Below are 21616 nucleotides of genomic sequence, written 5' to 3' on the forward strand. Positions count from 1 at the left end.
GCCCTTAATGTGAAAATGGAGTTTATAACTGGTTACTTATGTTTAGTCAGCCTATGGAAATCAGTTCAGTTTAAGACAGCTAGGTAGTGACATAAGTAAGTGGTTGGTTTGTAAAAGTTAAGATGGAAGCATTTCATTTTTTTTTTTTTTTTGACAGAGTCTTGCTCTGTCGCCCGGGCTGGAGTGCAGTGGCGCGATCTCCACTCACCCCAACCTCCACCTCCTGGGTTCAAGCAATTCTCCTCCCTCAGCCTCCCAAGTAGCTGGGATTGCAGGCGTGCGCCACCATGTCCAACTAATTTTTTGTATTTTTAGTAGAGACAAGGTTTCACCATGTTGGCCAGGCTGTTCTCAAACTCCTGACCTTGTAATCTACCTGCCTCAGCCTCCCAAAGTGCTGGGATTACAGGTATGAGCCACCGCGCCCAGCTGGCAGTTCATGTTTAAGATGTTTATAGTTCCAACTAAATCTGAAACTCATTAAACATTGCATCTAATCATAGGCTTCTGTTCATCTTAGACAAACTAAATTTTAACCTAGTGAAGTTTTGGATACTGGATAACTTTTTAGTTAAATAACTGAATAACTCAGCAAAGCTAGTGAACTAGAGGGGAAAAGTGTTGCAGTTTTGATGATTAAAAGTTGAAGAGAATAAACAACTCAAGCCTTTGGTGTGCATATTTTCGGTTGTTTTTGAAGTAAGTTGTGAATGAGCTTATAATACCAAGGTTAGCATAGAAGAACAGATACCAAACATAGTGATGATGCTTTTAAAAACGTGGTATCTTAAAAATAAGTACTAACTGTGATTTTTTTTTTTTGTTCTGCCAGTTTTGTGGTAAATGTTGTAGAATTATACAAAATTGACTTTCGAAGTTGGTTAGTATTATTGTTCCTTTATTTCTAGAGCTCAGAGTTCATATACCTGAGCTTTGGTCCTTGTAATGGCTGTATAGTGTAGGTGAACGGTGGAATATTACATTTAGAGAAATGGAGGCACAAGGAGTTCACTTTAGAGCAGAAATTGGCACACTGTCAGATCACTCAGAAGCTGTATGTCAAATTCATGTTAGTTTATGAATTTGGCAAGGAAGCTTGATGGCTGAGCAAATTTGAAATCTGCCTCTTTTAATTAAGCTGTTGAGTACGAGTCTTTTCATGGACTGAATGGGATAATGCTTAGTCCTCCTAGGAAGCTCAGAGTCCCAGGATTATGGGGTAGTAATGAATCTGAGAAAAAGTACTGGTACTGGGTGGAGTACAGGTAGGCCCACAGTGCCTGGTGTGCAACCTTAATTTCTGTATTAGAAGAGTGCTTCTGTTACTAAAAGACTTAGCTGTGAGATCTGATCCTATTTACTAGTTGTAGCTCTCTCTCTCCTTAAGACTGAAACAAGAATAATACTCTTAATTTACAGAGTTATATTGAAGATTAAAGAAAATTGTTTAGAAGCTATAAAGCATATATATATATATTTATATATATATATTTTAAGGAAGGATTGAGCAGAAATTAAGGGCAGGCTTTGAAGTGATGGACTTGAAAGGACCTGGATTTTTATTTTTCATTTTTCATCGCAGACTTTTCAGATGTATATGAGTGGAAACAGTATAATGAATTTCCATATATCCATCAACCAGCTTCATCTGTTATTAGCATTTTGCTGCTCATCCCTCACTCACAATTGCATTTTATTATTATTTTTTTGCTAGAGAATTTACAGCAAATCTTAGACATCATATACTTTGCTCCATAAATACTTCAGTATGTATTTCTGACTGATAAGAACCAAAAAAACCACATAACCACAACATGATTTTAACCCCCTAAATTAACAATAATTCCTTATCGTATACTCAGAAGGACTTGGATTTAAAACATAACCTTTAAAAACCACTTACCAGCTTTGTGAGTTAAGCATATTATTTGCTCTCTCTGAGCTTCTGGTTTCTTATCTGTAACATAAAGATAATACCTCTTGAAGTTATTTTGTGCTTAAATGAAATAACATATAAAATATCTAACAAGTTTCTTGGCAAGTGGTCCACCTTCTCTTCTGAGCCTCCTATGACATGTGAATTAGAATTATGGGCTGCTCTCCTCCCTTCTTTAGTATCACAAAGAGTAACAGTACTCTGGAATTATTGCCCACAAGCCTAGTGAAATTTCTCTTCATTGGACAATTTGACTCTTCTAGTGAAATTCTATTAACAGCTGAAATGATGTCTCTCTCACTCCTGCAGCATCATAATTCCCCTGTCTACTGGCTCATTCCATTTGACACATAGATAGTATATTTCCTCTTTTTTTTTTTTTAAACAACCATTTCTTGACCACGGTGCCTTTTTTAGCTGCTACCCGATTTCTCTGCTCCCCTTTACTGCAAAACTTCTTGAAAAAGTTGTTTCTTCTATTCATCTTTAGTTCTCATGTCCTCTCCTGAAATCACTCTAGTGAGATTTTTAACCCTACCACTCTTCTGAAACTGCATCTGTCTAAATTACGAAGTTTAATTCTTATTTGACCTATTAGCAGCATTTGACACAAATGGGTGCTTCCTTCTGTGAAACACTTTATGCTTTGGTTTCTAGGATACCACACTCTGCTGGTTTTTCTACCTACTTGGCTTCATAGTCTTTTTTTTGGTTCTTCCTCATTACACCTACCTCTTAGTATTGGACTGCCCTATGAGATCTCTGTTCTTATTCTCATTCCCTTGGTGTTCTCATTGATTCTGATGGCTTTAAATACACGTGATGATGACTCTCAGATTTTCTTTTTTTTTTTTGAGTCAGAGTTTGGTTCTTGTTGTCCAGGCTGGAGTGCAATGGCGCAGTCTTGGCTCACTGAGCCTCCACCTTCTGGGTTCAAGTGATTCTCCTGCCTCAGCCTCCCAAGTAGCTGGGATTACTGGCGTGCCATCATGCCCGGCTAATTTTTTTGTATTTTTAGTAGAGATGGGGTTTCACCAGGCTGGTCTCGAACTCCTGACCTCAAGTGATCTGCCCACCTTGGCCTCCCAAAGTGCTGGGATTACAGGTGTGAGCCATCGCGCCTGGCTGACTCAATTTTTTATCTCTAGTCTGGGACTCCAGGCTTGTATATCCTACTACCTACCTGACATCTCCTCTTGTATCTTTTATCCTTATTTCAGATTGAACTTACTCTGTCTCCTCTTCCCCTTGCTCCTTTTATAATCTTTCATATCTCAGTAAATATCAGCGTCATCTTTCTGTTTTCTCAGGTCAAAACCTGGAGTCATTCTTGACTGTTTTCACACATCATATCTGATCCCTTAGGAAATCTTACCAGCTCTGTTTAAAATATATCCAGAATCTGACTGCTTCTCATCACTTCCACTGGCGTAAGCCTACATCACCTTTTCCAAATTATTGCAGTAGCTCCCCTCCCCCCTTTTTTTGCCCTTTCCTCCTTATAGTCTATTCTTAATGCATTAACATAAAGATAAGTCAGATTTTGTCTTCTCTAGTTAAAACCCTCTGGTGATTCCCCATCTGGCTCAGAGTAAAACACAAAGTCCTATCAAGTCCTTTCATGATCTAAAGTCTTTGCTGTCTGACCTCATCTTCTCTTACTCTTCTTTTTGCTTACTCAATTCTGGCCACAATGGTCTTTTTGCAGATTCTGTAATGTACTAGGCATATTTCTGTCTCAGGTCCTTTGCAGTTGTTGTTTACCCTGTCCAGAATGCAGTTTTGCAGACATTTGCTTGGCTCCATCTTATCTCTCATTTTCAGTGAGGCCTTCTCTTACCACCCTATTAAAATGGCAGCTCCTCCGTTTGTGGTTCTCCCTACCCAACCTTTCCCATCCTTTTTTTCTCCTTACATACCACTTAAAACCATTTCACTTGTGATATTTTGCTTATATTATTTATTGCCTTTTTTTCTCCACTTGATATAAGTTCCATGAAAGCAAGAATTTTGTTGGTTTTGTTTTCTGTAGATTTCAAGCATCTGGTAGAACAGTGCCTGGCATTTAGTAGGAAGCTTAGTATTTGTTGAATGATTTATTAATTGTAGTCCATTACTTGGAAAAGGTTTAATTTTTTAAGTTTTAATTTCGGTTTTTCTTTGGAATATTATGCACCTTAAAGTTGTCTTTTTGCTGTATTTCTGTTTTTCTTCATGAGTATCCTTATTAATTTATTCATCTTGAGTCCTTATTAAGCACTGTGCTAGTTGCATTGGGATATACAAATATATACATATGTTTGTATATGCTTTTATAAATTGTATAATTATGAATACAATTTTATAAATAAAATTATTTATAAAATATATATCTTTTATATGTAAATTATATATATATATATATATATATATATATAATTTTCTTTTTGAGACAGGGTCTTGTTCTGTTGCCCAGGCTGGAGTGCAGTGGTGTGATCACAGCTCACTGCAGCCTTGACCTCGTAGGCTCAACCAATCCTCCTACCTCAGTCTGCTAAGTAGCTAGGACTACAGACATGTGTCACCACGCCTGGCTAATTAAAAAAAAAAATTTAGGCCAGGCTCTGTGGCTCACACCTATAATCCCAGCACTTTGGAAGGCCGAGGCAAGCGGATCACAAAGTCAGGAGTTCAAGACTAGCCTGGCCAACATAGTGAAACCCTGTCTGTACTAAAAATACAAAAATTAGCCAGGCATAATGGCACATGCCTGTAGTCCCAGCTACTCTGGAGGCTGAGGCAGGAGAATTATATGAACCTGGGAGGTGAAGATTGTAGTGAGCCAAGGTTGCACCACTGCACTCCAGCCTGGGTGACAGAGCAAGACTCTGTCTTGGGGAAAAAAAAAATATTTTGTAGAGATGAGCCTTGCTATGTTGCCCAGGCTGGTCTTGAACTCCTGGGCTCAAGCCATCCTCCTGCCTGGGTATCCCAAAGCCCTGGGATTACAAGCATGAGCCACTGTGCCCGCCAGAGCTAAAGTAGTCATAGACCCAGACTTTTTTTTTTTTTTTTGAGATGCAAGGTCTTGCTCTGTCGCCAGACTGGAGTACAGTGGTGCGATCTCCACTCACTGCAATCTCCGCCTCCTGGGTTCCAGTGATTCCCCTGCCTCAGCCTCCCTAATAGCTGGGACTTAAGGTGCCCACCACCACACCCAGTTAATTTTTTGTATTTTAGTAGAGATGGGGTTTCACCATGTTGGCCAGGATGGTCTTGATCTTCTGACATAATCTGCCTGCCTCAGGCTCCCAAAGTGCTGTGATTACATGTCTGAGCCACTGCGCCTGACCAGACCCTGACTTTTTATACTTTTATCAGTCTATTAGGGAATTCGATAGTATTATTTTTTTTTAAAGGTAAATACCTAAGAGAGAGTGGTCCAGAATTCAGAAGAGCAAGAAATTATTTCTAATGGAGGGGAATAATGGAGCAACTTCAGCAAGGGTGTTTGTAGTATGTAGTATGAGGCATGGAAAACAAGTAGAACTGGATTATGAGAAAATGGAAAAGAGAATTCCGTATGGAGGGAATAGCATTAGCGAAATAAGAATGCTCAGAATTTGGGAACTAACAAGTGGTTCATTTTGTTGAAGATAGGATTTATGAAAGGAATTGGTAGAGTGTAATTTTGAAGAGGAATGTTGGAGCTACTGATAGAAGGATTTGAATGTAGGAATAAGGAATTCAAGCTTTATTCTGTTTGAAAGCCCCAGTGAAGGACATCATCAGGACTATCTTTATGAGTTTGACAATTTTATGTAGAAAGACAGACTGAAATAAATACAACTGGTTCTTGAATAATGTTTCATTCAATGCTGCTTTATTATAACACTGATGAAAACAAAAATAGATTCCCAGCGGGAGCCACGGTCTGTGTGGAGTTTTCATGTTCTCCCATGTCTGTGTGGGTTTTCTCTGGATACTCTGGTTTCCTCCATATCTGAAGGATGTGCAGTTTATGTTAATTGGTCTGTCTAAATGGTCCCAAGATGAGTGAGTGAGGGTGTGTGTGTGAGCGTGCGCTGAGACGGAATGGTGTTCTGTCCAGGATTGGTAACCACCTTGTGCTCTGAGCTGATAGGATAGGCTTTGGCCACCCACAGTATTAAACTGGAATAATGGAGTAGTCGTCATCTTGTCTTTTAGTAACCTTTCTTAAGTGTATGTATAACTCACATTTATTTCAGTGTTTAACATTAGAAGCATTTTGGTTTTTATTTAGAAGTTTGGTAACGTTTCTGTGACAAGAAGAACTTAACTCTTGTTTATATCAATTAGTCTTTGATGAATTGGTTTTATTATATGTTATTTTCCTTAAAGTCACAGTTTCCAAGAACCTTTCAAGGACATTAAGTGACAACTTACTGTACACTGATTAAAATGCTATTATAATTATTTGGGGGGAAGTGATAAAGGTAGTAGAAATAGGCATAGGTAGTGGAAGTAGGTATATATATAATCTCAGCGTTTTGGGACACCAAGGCAGGAGGATCACTTGGGCTTAGGAGTTTGACACCAACTTGGACAACATAGTGAGACCACGTCTTTTCAGCAAAAAAGTAGCTGGGTGTGGTGGCGCTTGCCTGTAGTCCCAGTTACTTGGGGGCCTGAGGTTGAAGGATTGCTTGAACCCAAGAGGTTGAAGATGTAGTAGTCTGTGATCATGTCCTTGCACTCCACTCTAGGCAACAGAGCAAGACTAGCCAAAAAAAAAAGAAAGGATGCCTTGGAACTCTTGCAACTTGGTAATTACTGGACGTAGGACTGAGAAACAAGTCTGACACCTACAGGGTTTCAAGCCTAGTTGATTGGCAGGTTGGGGTTCCCTGATTATATTCAGGGAACCCAAGAGAAGTGAGATCAGGAGAAAAATTTCATTTAGTTTTGATATAAAGTTTGCAGGTGTTATGGTTTTATACAGGTGATGATGATTCTGATAAAAAGAAAATTGGTAATCTCTTTAGAAGGGATGTGCATCTGTTGACTACCAGAAAGAGAAGACTCAGTTGATAAATCTATTGCTGGCATCAAAATCTTGATAATTGATTTGGAAAATTTTGACACAGCACCTGAATTTTTCTTTTCCTCTAAGTAGCTCAACCCTTTTCAGTAACTTTGTTAGAGAAGTTGCTCTTGTTGTAAAAACACTTTATGGATTCTCAGTAGCTTGATACAACTTACAGGTTATCCTTTGAACTCTCATTTACTGCTTTCATTGGCTATGGATATCTAAGTGCAGTGCCTTTCTTACCGCTTTGAAGACAACAGATGAGCAGATGAGCATTCCCAACTAGTAACCTTGATCACCTTGTTGAGATGAAGGCAGTGTTTATTTGAATTAAAAGGTTTGCATGATCTTGCCATACTCCTGTTTTTCCCCATAGGACCTAGAGCCATATTAGAAGAGGACAAGCCTTTTAACCTAATTAATGGTAGTTAAGGTATTAGTTGCCAAAACATTTCTCTAACAACTTATGCTTAACAAAATACCAGAAGGTATCAGAGGATATAGCTTCTATGCCAGGCAGATTCAAGAACAGTGTAAGATTCTTTTAGATTTCTATCATTTTCAAAACCTTGTAGCAGGAGGTGTTTTTAACCCAAAGATTATTTATCGGCAAAAAAATTATTTGCAAAATAATACTGATAATTGTGTACACTTTTTATTTATAGGCTAATGATGTATGATATTTACATTTTTATACTTAATGCATATTTCTTTTTTTTTTTTCACATGAAAGTTTTTAGTTTATTAAGCTTCTCGTGAAAAGTCTACAGTGGCCATAGATAACATCATTGCAGCACCTTTACTCCAATCTCCAGCTCACTTTTTGCCAGCACCAACATTGGCCTTTGCAGTCCCCCTGACTTTCTTCATTCTGTTCTCGCGTTCCTTTCGTTGCTTTCTTGAGGTCTTTTTCTTCTCATACAGGCCATGTCTTGCAAGTCTATGTTTGGGTTCATTTTTCTTTGCATAATCCAGGGAATCATAAATCATGCCAAAGCCAGTTGTCTTGCCACCACCAAAATGAGTTCTGAATCCAAATACAAAGATGACATCCGGAGTGGTCTTGTACATTTTGGCTAGTTTTTCCCGAATTTCTGTCTTAGGCACTGTTGCCTTCCCGGGGTGAAGGACATCAATGACCATTTGTTTCCTCTGAAGTAGCCGGTTGGTCATGAACTTTCTAGTGCGGATAGTTACTGTGTCGTTCATGATGGCGGCCTATCCTTAGACAGCCGGGGAAGGAAAAGCCAATGCATATTTCTAATAGTTGAAAAAAGGCATCATGAGTTTGTTAAAAACTTGCAGTTCACCAGCTAGGTTTAGAAATGTGACCTTGAGTTTACCACATTAGTCATATCTTTATTAAGTCTTTTTTCTTTGCCCTTAGATAATATTGTCAGTGAATATGATTTTGGCACTATCATTATAGAGCCTTTTGTTTTCCATTAAATAGGAGTCAGTAGGACCCAACAGTCCTGAAATGAAGAAATTTTCCGATTTAGGATAATTTATATTTTTCACCTCATTGGAGGTGTGATGGCTTTTAGTTTGTCAGATTTGGAATATATTGTAGTTAATTAAAAAAAAAATCTGGGCAATTTTATTTCACATAATTCGTTTGCTAAGAGTATACAGTCTTACCCTTGTGAGAAACCTGCAAGATCCTTTTAGTCTTGCTTTGTTCCAGAGAGGTTAAGGCACTAGTTGAAAATCACACACCCAATTAGTGGCAGAGATGGGGCAAAAGGTGGATTTCTTGACTTTTAGTCTTGGGCTCCTTTCTCCATGTCAGGCTGCTGTTTAGCAATGTGTAACAGGAAACCTTAATAAATGTTGCTAAGTTAGTTACTAACCAACTTAGTTGGTTGGTCATTACTGGGTGTTATTACTAACACCTAATAATGTTCAATAGGAATAATTAAGATTTTTTCCTCTCGTTCCTTCTGAAAACTTTTTTTTTTTTTTTTTTTTTTTGAGACGGAGTTTCGCTCTTGTTACCCAGGCTGGAGTGCAATGGCGCGATCTCGGCTCACCTCAACCTCCGCCTCCTGGGTTCAGGCAATTCTCCTGCCTCAGCCTCCCAAGTAGCTGGGATTACAGGCAGGCGCCACCATGCCCAGCTAATTTTTTGTATTTTTAGTAGAGACGGGGTTTCACCATGTTGACCAGGATGGTCTCGATCTCTTGACCTCGTGATCCACCCGCCTCGGCCTCCCAAAGTGCTGGGATTTGAAAACTTTTTTTTTTTAAAAGCTAACCATTTTAAACTGAACAACTCAGTGACATTTCTTTCACAACGTTGAACAACCACCACTTTATGTAGTTTCAAAACATTTTCATTGCTTCAAAATAAAATCCCATACCCATTATGCAGTTTGAAAAGTTTTTAAGCAATTAGAATAAAAATCTTTGCTGTGACAAGTAATGTCGACTAGGACAAGTTTGTATTAGAGGTCACCCCTAGCGCTTTGTTGCCTACTTCTGATTTGCCAGTGAGAAACAGAGAGAATCCTTATGTTGTTTAATAGTGATATATTACAAACAGCAGCAATGTGAAAAAAAGAATGTGTCAGGCACATAGTGAATAATAATGCTGATAGCAGACATGCATTATGCATATTATTATTAATCTTCACACTATCCTTTCAAAGTGGTTGCTATATTTCTGATGAGAAAATGAAGGCTTGTTCAGTAATTCTAGAATCACTTAGCTGATAAGTGGCAAATCTGGAATTCAAATCCATATCTATTTGGCTTGAAAAGTTGGGTGTTCTCGTCACTAAATTTGGGAATGAGTGGGCAAAAAGCAAAACATGGAAGGAATCATTTTGTTTGAGGGATTCAGCACTCTCTTAGCAGTACAGTATGTAAGGGAAAGGTATTTGAATTTGTTAGTCCTGTTGGTGTCTGTGTGTTAGTTGCCACTTTCTCCTGACCCACTGTGATCTGTATGCAATGGAGGAAAAACAAGATAGGAAATAATCTTTGAACCTCATTAGGGACATTATCATAAACAATTAGAAGAAATGTAGCTTCTGAGAGTTGTTCTTAGAAATTATCCATTTCTTTCTTCTCTTTTAATGAGTTTTTATATGATTTTATTTTAAATTCCTAAATTGATTTGCTTGTGTGGTTAATGATTGGGCTTAGCAGTACTGGAACTTAATTGATTTCCCATTTTAAGATTCTTTTAGAAAGTGGTGATTCAGTGCCAATGAAGCATAACTCAAATTGTGTGTATTTAAGATGTCTGTAATTATATTTTTGCCCCTATTAAAAAACTTTATTTTAGCTTTTTTAAAGTTTGAAATAACTTTTGGAAGGCCAGTTGTCAGTCATTCCTTTAAAAGCCCCTAGTAAGTCACCTCATAAACCTTGTCACTTTTCTACTGTGTTTTGGCCTGAATCATGTTACTTCCCTTCAGTAATAGGCCCCGGGGTAATATGTTCCAATATGCTGGCTTTGGGTAAAAAGGATGATATCATGTAAAAAAAGCTGTCTGGCTACTTTGGACAAAGAGTTTTTTTAAGGCTATGTGAGCATAAGAATGTAAGGTATAGCAGTAGCAGCCATCTACAAATGTCTTGAGTGTGTATATTGATAATTATCCAAAGAAGTATAGATTTTTGGCAGTGACCTTGTGACTTTTGCTAATATCTAAATACTAGGTACTTCCATAAATGGATTTTAAGCTTTTAAAAACTTTTATTTAAAAGTTTAAAAATGCCCTTGCAACTTGGCTCAAATACTACACATTGCTTTTCTGTTTTGACCTAGTGGTGACATTTTATTCTCTCTGGAACCAGCAAAAATATACTGTAAAGAGTACAGGCTTTGGAGTTGATCAGATTTGTTTTCAAGTCTTAGCCACTTACTAGCTGTAAGACCTTTCCTCTTTTAAAATGAATATATAATCTCACAACTCTGTAGAGTTGGAAGTGATGTCTACAAAGGGCTCAGCACAGTATCTGGCACATAGTGAATTGTGTTCAAATGGTAGGTGTTATAGGAAGAAGTTTAAATTTTGATAGTCTAGCCAACGTCAACACAGTGCAAATACAGTAAAACCTCATGTGTATACTGCCCTGCAATCAGCACATTTCTTCTTGGATTTGTGTTTTGTTTGTGTGTTCAAGTGCCATGTGTCAGTTTTCACCATTTCTGCAACTTGTCCTTTTTCTCAGAAATCCTTGGCAAATACCTTCATTGGTTATTGTATAATTTAGCTCAAAAAATAGATGGTGCTATGCAAGCTAATATGCTCCCTAATAGCAATCCTTTTCAGTTAGGTATTCCTGTGTAGTGTGCTAACAGGTGCTTACCACCCTTAGAAATGTCAGCTGGCCGAACACTCATGCTTATGTCAAAGAAGGAAGCTTTTGTTGTGTGGAATGAAAAGTATATAATGCCTACTAAATGCTTATAGTATATTTGATGATGATTGTTAATATTAAAGCATGAAAAGCCATATCTTAGCCTATTAATTTTACTCATTACTTCCCCATTACTTGCATTTTTTCTCTTGTTCTGTTTAGCAAGACATACAAAAGACCTTTTACATTCTAACTGTAGGGTTGAGGTTGTGATGAATCGTAATCTAAGAATATTAGCTATGGAGGGGACTTTGGAGATCAGCTGTACAAACCGTCCTATCTCGTACATGAAAGAGTTGGCTAAGGGAGGGAAGTTGTGACTCGCTCAAGGACACAGAAAGTAAGTGACAGGTTTGATTTCCAGTCTAGTATTGTGAAGGCAACCTGGTAAAGTGGAGAAAACACTGGACTTTGGAGTCATACAGGCCTGATTTTGAGTCCTGATTCCACCATTTATTAACTGTGTGACCTTTGGCAAGTAAATCTGAGTCAGTTTCCTGCTCTGTGTTACTTTGAGGGGTCTTGAGGATTATGGAATAATGTTAAGTATAGCACAGAGCCTGGCATTTGCTATGGACTCAGTAAGTAAGTGCTGTCTGTTCTCTTGTACTATTTTTCTTCTCCTCCTCCCCCTCAGAGAGAGAGAGAGAGAGGGAGGGAGGGAGAGAGAGGAGAGAGAAAAAACCAGATGGAGACGGACAGAGACAGACAGACAGGGTCTCTCTCTCCATTGCCCAGGCTGGAGTGCAATGGTATGATCACGGCTCACTGCAGCCTTGAACTCAGAGTTCAAGTGATCTGCCTGCCTCATCCTCACAAGTAGCTGGGATTACAGGATTACCAGATCTGGCTAATTAAAAAAAAATTATTTTTTTAGAGATGGGGTCTCGTTATGTTGCCCAGGCTGGTCTTGAACTCCTGGCCACAAGCCATCCTCCTGCTTCAGCCTCTCAAAGTGCTGGGATTATAGGTATTAGCCATTGTAGCCAGCCCTGCTTTTCTTTAAAACAGATCATATAGTTTAAGTGATTACTTGTTATGAAATGGGAATCAAAGAGAATGGTTGATGTTTTTGCCAAAGCCTTTCACTGAAAATCTTTTGTTCATTGGAGGAGGATTCGTCACTGCAAGATGAGTGCAAAACATTTGTCAAGAGCTTAGTGACCACTGCTCCAAGTTGTACAGTGTTAACATGGTTCATTCCTGAGAAATGTCTGCATTTCCCTAGTGAAATGGATAGAAAACCTAGCACTGGGAACACCAAATCAACCTACATTTAGTTAGGCCAGCAGTTCTCAAGTTTTTTTTTTAATTCTAGACCCTTTTACAATCTTAAAAATTATTGAGGACCCCAATGATTTCTTATTTATGCGAGTTGTATCTGTTGATATTTATCAGAAATTATGTCTGATAAAAAATTAAATATTCATGAAAAAATGGTAATAACCTATTATATATTAACCTAAGGATATATTTTTAGTGAAAAGTGTGTTTTCTAAGACAAAAGAAAATTAGTGAGATGACTAGCATTGTTTTACATTTTTGTAATTCTCATTAATGGCTAGCTTAGTAGAAGACAACTGGGTTCTGATAGCTGCTTCTGCATTGTCTGTTTTAATATGTTCTCGATGAGTATATGAAGAAGAAAATCTGACTTCACACAGACATGTAGCTGGAAAAGGGAGAAGTATTTTAATAGCTTTTTCAGATAATTTTGGATATTCTTCTTTGATACTACACTGAAACTTGACAAAGGGTAGTATCTTGATGGAATCTGAAACTAGATCAGTGAACATTTTGTATCCTGTTACATTAAAATCCATTGGTCTCCTGTGCATTTTGATTGGCTCTTTTGTCTGTATATGATTTTATAACATTAAGCATTGGTCATTGGAAAATATTGATCATTGAATTATGTTGATCTTCCAAATGTGACATATTTCATTATGTTCCGTCTTCAACATTATATAGCCTCTGGGAAACTGTACTCTGGAAAGAATGAGAGTGGAAAAGACACATAATGCCTTCATACTACTTGGAAAATAGTTTTGGCTTTGCAGACCCCTGAAGGGGTCTTGAGGACCTCCAGGGGTCCCTAAACCACACTTGGAGAATTGCAAAGTTAGAAAAATTGGTAACCACAAGGAGTGACCAGGTTTGCCAACTATAGCTTTATTTTTTTTAATTAAAAAAATTTAAAAAATAAATTAAAAAAATAATTTTTATTTTGAGACAGGGTCTTGCTGTGCCACCCAGGCTGAAGTGCAGTGGTGGAAATGGTAGGAGTTATAGGAAGATATATATCTCGCAAAAGCCTTGAATTCCTGGGCTCAGGTTATCCTCCCACCTCAGCCTCCTTGGTGGCTGGGACTACAGGCATGCACCATCATGCCTGGCTAATTTTTAAACTTTTTGTCCAGATGGAGTCTTGCTATGTTGCTCTGGCTGGTCTCGAGCTCCTGGCTTCAAGTGATCCTCTTGCCTCAGCCTTCCAAAGTGCATTTTTATTTTTTTGAGACAGGGTCTCACTCTGTTGCCCAGGCTGGGTGTAGTGGCATGATCACAGGTCACTGCAGCCTTGACCTCCTGGGCTCAAGTGATCCTCCTGCTTCAGCCTCCCGAGTAGCTGGGACTACAGGTGCACACCACCAAGCCTGGCTAATTAAAAAAAATTTTTTTGTGTGTGGAGATGGGGTCACACTGTGACCTGTGGTCTTGAATGCCTGAGCGTAAGTGATCCTTCTGTCTCAGCCTCCCAAAATGTTGGGATTACAGGTAAGAGCCACATGGCTTGGCCTACAGCCTTAATAATAGATAATCTGGAAATTACTATGGAATGGATTGCTATATGTAAGCCTTAGTCTTAGAAACCATCTTATTCCTTAAAGAGCTATCTAATTTCGAAATGCGGTGAATTGGTCATTAAATATTTGAGTGCTTTTTGTAGACAAAGCAGTGTATTAGGTATAGCTAAAGATATGAATTATGAAAAAAGGTTCCTTCTCTTTAGTAGTTTATAGTCTGGCTGAAGGGGTAAGACATATAATCTTATAAAAATATGACTAATGCAAGTTCTCCATAACAAGGTGATATACGAGGAGAGAGGAAACCATTCTTTATTATGGGAAAATGGAGTGCTCATTCAGGTACATTACATCAGGTTATACTGGAGAATTAATATAGAATAATTGTGTTAGGCTACAAAATTATGTTGCAATTTGTATTTTTACTCTCACATTGTTACCCTATTTGTATAGGTTTGTGTAGTTTCCAGTATTTTCACAGGTTTTTATTTGCCTTAAAAAAATTCAACACAATAGGGTTAGGACAAATATGATATTGCTATTTGATAGATGAGAAAAGACTAAGTTAAATATGCCAAGATCACATAGATAGGAGTATATTACTTGCATTTATTGGAATATATATCTCATTAGAATAGAATAGAAATATTTAAGATACCTTGCTTTGGGGGAGAAATATATACATATACAGAGTAAAGATCTCCACTCAAGACTTCATGTAAATGTTTTAATGTTTCCTAAAGCACCTTACCTTGTATATACCTTGTGCTTAGTTGTTCCTTTACTGAATTATTATAAAGATTTTTTAAAAATTATAAAGTGCCTAGCAATAGAAGGCACTCATAAGGCAACTACTATTATTGTTGTTGTTACAAGTTTTTCAACTCAGTTCTGATGTTACTTAAGACATCCAAATTCTCAGTCCGTGTATTTTAGGTATATTTATGTATGACATCTAAATTTTCAATCTGTGTATTTTAGAGATTCTGATTTCTCCATTTGTTGAATGTAGTAATTCAACTATTCTGGCTTGTATTTATGGGGCACTTATTACTCTGTTCAGGTATTGTGGTATGCATTTTACACACATTCCATCTTTAGATCCTTATAGTAGTTTCACCATAAGGTGAGTGATGGTGTTTCCATTTTATAAATGAGAAAACTGAGGCCTGGACTGATTAGTTGCTCAAAGTGCTTGCTAGTTAAAGATACAGCTGGGAGGGTGGGTGTGGTGGCTCACACCTGTAATCCCTGCATTTTGGGAGGCTGAGGCAGGTGGCTCACCTGAGGTCAGGAGTTCAAGACCAGCTTGGCCAATATGATAAAACCCCATCTTTACTAAAAATACAAAAAATTAGCTGGGCATGGTGGCGCGTGCCTGTAATCCCAGCTACTCGGGAGGCTGAGGCAGGAGAATCGCTTGAACCCAGGAGGCGGAGGTTGTAGTGAGCCAAGATCGCACCACTGTACTCCAGCCTGGGCGACAAGAGCAAAACTCTGTCTCAAAAATAAAACAAAATAAAAATAAATAAAATAAAAATGAAATAGTACAGCTGGGATTTGAATTCACCTCTCTGTCTTCTGTTACATTTCCATTTGGGCAGTAAGTTGAAAAAAAAAATATTTTTGGATTGTGGAGGAGTTTTTTTGCTGTTTTTCAAAGGACAGCCTTTTGTGGGAGGTGGGGCATTGGGTGGTGGCTATTCTCCCCTTTTATAATAAATTCATTGATTGGTATTGGGACTCCAAAAGTTTTTTTTTTTTTTTTTAATTATTGATGTTATTTAATTACTTGCCTGATGAAATTTTGGTAAAATAGTAATGGATTAACATTTTCGAGATATCTATTTCATCGTTCAAGGTGATATTTTACTATATTGGTGAGAAATAGTTTGTAGATTTTTACAGGTTTTAGGCCAAGAATTGACTTACCTTTACTGTTTAATAACATTACTACTTGATTGAATAAAATGGTTATAGTCACCTTTGAAACAGTATTTTGGCTTACAAAGCTTGTTTGAGGGAAAAAAATTCATTTGTATTGGCACTTAGCCAATATTTTATAAGCTACAATTTTCCTTTGAATAGCTGGTGGTTTGTAGCTCCATAATTTGTGGTTCTTCTGAACTTGTAAAAAGATTACATATATTTTAAAATGGCCTTATCACTTTAATGTTTTAAGCAATACACAACTGTGAAATTCTATTATTTTATAGTATTGTTGTTTTACTTAATTTTCCTGGGCCAAGAATCTGTTTTAAGTTAATAACTTATACAGTATAATCGGAATCTCATTACCTCAACCACCGATGAAACGCCAAACAAACCTAAAAACCAAAAACTACATTAGTAATATAACAGGCGCTGTTAAAGGCAAAGGAAATGTGAGCGACTCCACGTTGGTCTGCCAAAAGCCTTGCAGTATTCATGCTATTCCATTATTTAGCCACTGCTGCCTGGATGTGTTGAATTATGTGGTATGTGGGTTTGTTTGGGTGTATATGGGTGTTCTTGTATGACATTTAGTTTTAAATTAAGGTTTTTGTGATGCTATCCATGTTGCCTTTTCACATGCAGTTGGAAAAGAATACTTCATTCGAAATGTTTCATGTTCTATACCTTGTTCTCATGATTTGTCTGTGGGTAGTTAAATTTGTGAAAGTTATGATGTTATTTTAAATCTTTCCTTTTGATTTTAGGTTAAATCTAAAATGGAATATGGTGACCTTTTTGCTTGAAAGATTTTGGAAAGCCGGATTAGTAGTTCCATTTTTGTACTTATAGAAGTTTCACAGATAAAAGTGAACCTACCATTCAATTTCAGACTCAAATTCCATTGCCAAGCAGGAACATTATTTAAAAATAAACCATAATGAACTATTGTCTTTCTTGGGCTAAATTTTTTTGTTTCTGTAAGCTGAGTGAAGTTTGGGTTAAAATTTGCATTTATCAGTGGAATAATTTTTGTGGCTAAGATTTTAGTGAATTGTTAACAGCCAGATCCTTAACATCTGTTAATAATCTTGTTAGCATGTTAGTAAAGGTTTGCTTTTTTTTTTTTTTTTTTTTTAAGGCGGAGTTTCGCTCTTGTTACCCAGGCTGGAGTGCAATGGCGCGATCTCGGCTCACCTCAACCTCCGCCTCCTGGGTTCAGGCAATTCTCCTGCCTCAGCCTCCTGAGTAGCTGGGATTACAGGCACGCACCACCATGCCCAGCTAATTTTTTGTATTTTTAGTAGAGACGGGGTTTCACCATGTTGACCAGGATGGTCTCGATCTGTTGACCTCGTGATCCACCCGCCTCGGCTTCCCAAAGTGCTGGGATTACAGGCGTGAGCCACCGCGCCCGGCAAGGTTTGCTTTTAAAAAGACTCTTTAGCTCTGGAGGATACTGATTCTCATTCTTGATTGAACATTAGAATTACCTGAGAGTTAAAAGAACTACAGATGCTTGGATTTCACCTTGAGGGATTCTCGATTCTCGTTTAATTGGTTTGGTATGCTATCTAAGCTCTGGATTTTTAGAGGTAATTCCAGCGTGCATCTGAGGCCGAGAACTCCTGCTCTGGGAAATTTGTTAGCCCACTCAAGGGGAAATAATTTGATTTTAGAGAATATATCTTTACCTTTGGAGTTTATAAAACTTTTTGTTTTGTGGTAGTTTTAGATTCACGTACTGCTGTAGGAAATAATGTACTCAGTAATCCATCTCTATAATTTTATCATTTCAAGAATGTTATATAAATGAAATAACACTGTATGTAAACTTTTCAGCTTGGCTTTTTCACTCAGGCTAATTCCTTTGAGATCTGTCCAAGCTGTTGAATGTATCAGTAGTTCGTTCCTTTTTATAGTTAAGTAGTAGTCCATGGTAGGTAGGTAAGTATTACAGTTTAGTCATTCATCTGTTAAAGGACATTTGGATTGTTTCCATATTGGCTATTACTATAAAGCTGCTGTGAGCATTTGTGGATGGGCTTTTGTGTGGTCGTAATTTGTCATTTCTTTGGGATAAATGTCCAAGAGTACAATTGCTGGGTTATGTGATAAATGCATTTTTAGTTTTCTCAGACACTGCTGTACTTTTTCTGGGTGGCTGTATCATTTTACATTCCCACCAGCAGTGTATGTGTGATTTAGTTTCTCTACATCTTCACCAGCATTTGACATTGTTACTACTTTTTGAGAAAAATTGGTAGACTTCATTAGAGCAGTTTTAGGTTTATAGAAAATTGGGCAGATAATTCAGAGAGTTCCCATACACCTTCTTCCCTCATGACTTTCCCCTTTTATTAATATTTATTACCATGGTAAATTTGTGAAAATTGATGAACAATAATGCGATATTAATGCATTATTATTAACTAGCCTATAGCTTATATTAGGATTCTGTGACTTGTACAGGTCTGTGGGTTTTGACAACAAATGTATAATGACATGTATCCACCATTACAGTATCATACAGAATAGTTTTACTGCCCTAAAAATCTGTTCTCTACCTCTTTAGCTCCCCTTTACCCCCAAGTCTGGCAGCCACTGATCCTTTACCATTAACATAGTTTTGCCTTTTCCAGAATGTCATATAGTTGAAAGCATATAGTATCTAGCCTTTTCAGACTGGCTTCTTTTGCTAAGCAATATGCAATTAAGGGTTCTCTGTGTCTTTACATGGCTTGGTGTCTGTTGCTCTCCCCTCATCTCTCTCTATTGCTGAATAGTATTCTACAGTGGATGAACCACAGTATTCAACTGTGATTATATCACCATTTGTTTATCCATTCACCTATTAAAAGTTGTTCCCAATTTTTGGAAATTATGAACAGAGCTGCTATAAATATTTGTGTGGACTTTTGTGTGGATTTAAGTTTTCAGATCATTTAGATAAATATCTAGGAGCACAATTCCTGTATTGTGTACTAAGACTATACTTAGCCTTGTAAGAAACTTCCAAATTTTTCCAGAGTACCATTTACATTCCCCCCAGCAATGAATTATTTTTTTATTTTAACTATTCAGATACATATGTAGTGATATTTCATTGTGATTTATCTTGCATATTTCTGGATAATGATTTTGAACATGTTTTCATATGCTTATTTGCCATCCGTCCTTTTCAGTGAAATGTTCATGTCTTTTGCCCATTTTCTAATTGGATTGCTTATTTTTTTTATTTTTCTTTAACTGTTGAGTTTTGAGGATTCTTTGTATATTCTAGTTGGAAATCCTTTATGGGGTATGTGGTTTGCAGTTAGGCTGTAGCTTGTCTTTATATCCTCTTAATTGTGTCTTTCATGGAACAAAATTAATTTTGATCAAGTCCAGTTTATCAGATTTTCCTGTTACGGATCTTGCTTTTGGTGTCAAGTCTAAGAACTCTTCAACTAGCCCTGTGCCCCAAAGATTTTTTCCTAAAAGTGTGTTTTTTCCTGAAAGTTTTACAGTTTTTAAGTCTGTGATTAATTTCAGGTTAGGTTTTGTGTAAGGTGTGAAGTTTAGATGAAAGCTCTTTTTTTTTTGTCTTATGGATGTCTAATTCCTCCAGCTGCATTTGTTGAAAGGGCTATCCTTCTTCCATTTAATTGCTTTTGCACTTTTTTCTAAGAGATTAGTTGGACATGTTTGTGTGGATCTATTTTTGGGTTCTCTATTCTACTCTGTTGATCTCTGTGTCTATCTCTCTACGAATACCATACAATCTTGATTACTATAGCTATATAATTAGTCTTTAAATTTGGTAAAGTGATTTCTCCCATTTTATTCTTTAAAAAAAATTGTTGGACTGGGTGCAGTGGCTCACGCCTGTAATCCCTGCACTTTGGGAGGCCGAGGCGGGTGGATCACGCGGTCAAGAGATCGAGACCATCCTGGTCAACATGGTGAAACCCCGTTTCTACTAAAAATACAAAAAATTAGCTGGGCATGGTGGGACGTGCCTGTAATCCCAGCTACTCGGGAGGCTGAGGCAGGAGAATTGCCTGAACCCAGGAGGCGGAGGTTGTGGTGAGCCGAGATCGCGCCATTGCACTACAGTCTGGGTAACAAGAGCGAAACTCCGTCTCAAAAAAAAAAAAAAAAATTGATTTAGCTATTCTCGCTTGGTCTTTTGTCTTTCCATATAAGTTTTAGAATAAGTTTGGCTATGTCTATAAAAAATCTTGGTAAACATTTTATTACATCTATAGATCAATTTGGGAAGAATGATACCTTCTGTGGAGTGTCTCTACCATTGGATCTTAACAGATTAGAATGAGATTAGAAAGAAATAGTTCTTTAGAGAAAATACTCAAATTGCTTAAATTGTATGGAGAGAATTCTTTGTAATTAGCAAAATGTTAAACTTTTTAGCCCTCCCTCCCTTTTTGGTGCTAAAAAACCATCATTTAATAGAGCTGTGGAAGTGGAAGAAACTGTTGATTCATTTCAATTCTATTTATTTATTCAAGACAGTGTCTCACTCTGTCACCCAGGTTGGAGTACAGTGGTGCGATATCTGCTCACTGCAACCTCTGCCTTCCAAGTTAAGTGATTCTCCTGCCTCAGCCTCCCGAGTAGCTGTGACTACAGGTGCATGCCACCATGCCCAGCTAATTTTTGTACTTTTAGTAGAGACGAGGTTTCGCTATGTTGGCCAGGCTGGTCTCAAACTCCTGGCCTCAAGTGATCTGCCCACCTTGGCCTCTCAAAGTGCTGGGATTACAGGCATGAGCCACCATGCCTAGCTATTCATTTATTCATACGTTTTTCACTCAACATCTTTACAAATTTCTGTTATGAGCCAGGCACTGTTTTAGGCACCAGAATATAGTGGTAAAGATCCCTAATCATTGACCTTACATTCTAATGAAGAGATAGTATATGAGTAATAACAATATACATCAATTAAGTGCTATGGAGATAATTGAAATAGGTTGACCTTGAAATAGTGGGGTGGTTAATTGATGGATTAGATCAGGAAAGGCCTCTGAAGAAATCTTGTGTAGTGGTGAGATCTGAATGTCAAGAAAGAACCAGACTTTTGAAGAAAAGGGAGACTCTTCCAGGCAGAGGGAACAGCTACTGGAACAGCTAGGGAAACAGTGGGTATGGAAGGAACTAAAAGGAGTACAGGGTGTCTGGAGTATAATGAGCAAGAGGGAGAATAGTACAAATGAGGTTGGTGAGGTAGGCAGGGGCCAGATCAGCTGGGTCTTTGTAAGCCAGGGTAAGGAGTATGATTTTTATTCTGAGGGTGATGAGAAGCCACTGGAATGTTTCAATTAGGTGAGTGAAAAGGTTGCTGTATGGAGAGGGGCCAGAACAAAAGCAGAAAGATGAATTAGGGGGCTATTTCAGACCAAGTGAAAGATGATTATTCTAGGAAAGGATTCAGGATATATTTTCAAGGTAGAGTCAACAGGATGTGTTCTGTATTTCATGGCCACAGGAAAAGGGAATCAAAGATAATGCCTAGAT

The 21616-nt window shown here is 37.7% G+C and overlaps 2 protein-coding genes across 7 annotated transcripts in view; one reads left to right on the plus strand and one right to left on the minus strand.

The window, feature by feature from the left end:
* The window catches only part of STRBP (spermatid perinuclear RNA binding protein), a 178523-nt gene that overhangs the window by 6142 nt on the left and 150765 nt on the right, over positions 1 to 21616 (plus strand). The gene's annotated exons all lie outside the window — the stretch shown is intronic.
* LOC105721222 (small ribosomal subunit protein eS24) lies at positions 7770 to 8215 on the minus strand. The gene has a single exon (XM_012458172.3). The coding sequence runs from the start codon at positions 8193 to 8195 to the stop codon at positions 7803 to 7805; it is 393 nt and encodes a 130-aa protein (XP_012313595.1). The 5' UTR covers positions 8196 to 8215; the 3' UTR covers positions 7770 to 7802.

The sequence above is a fragment of the Aotus nancymaae genome, unplaced genomic scaffold (genome assembly GCF_030222135.1).
Source record: "Aotus nancymaae isolate 86718 unplaced genomic scaffold, 86718_ANA_hifiasm-v0.15.2.pri h1tg000003l, whole genome shotgun sequence".
In the NCBI taxonomy this organism is placed as follows: domain Eukaryota; kingdom Metazoa; phylum Chordata; class Mammalia; order Primates; family Aotidae; genus Aotus; species Aotus nancymaae.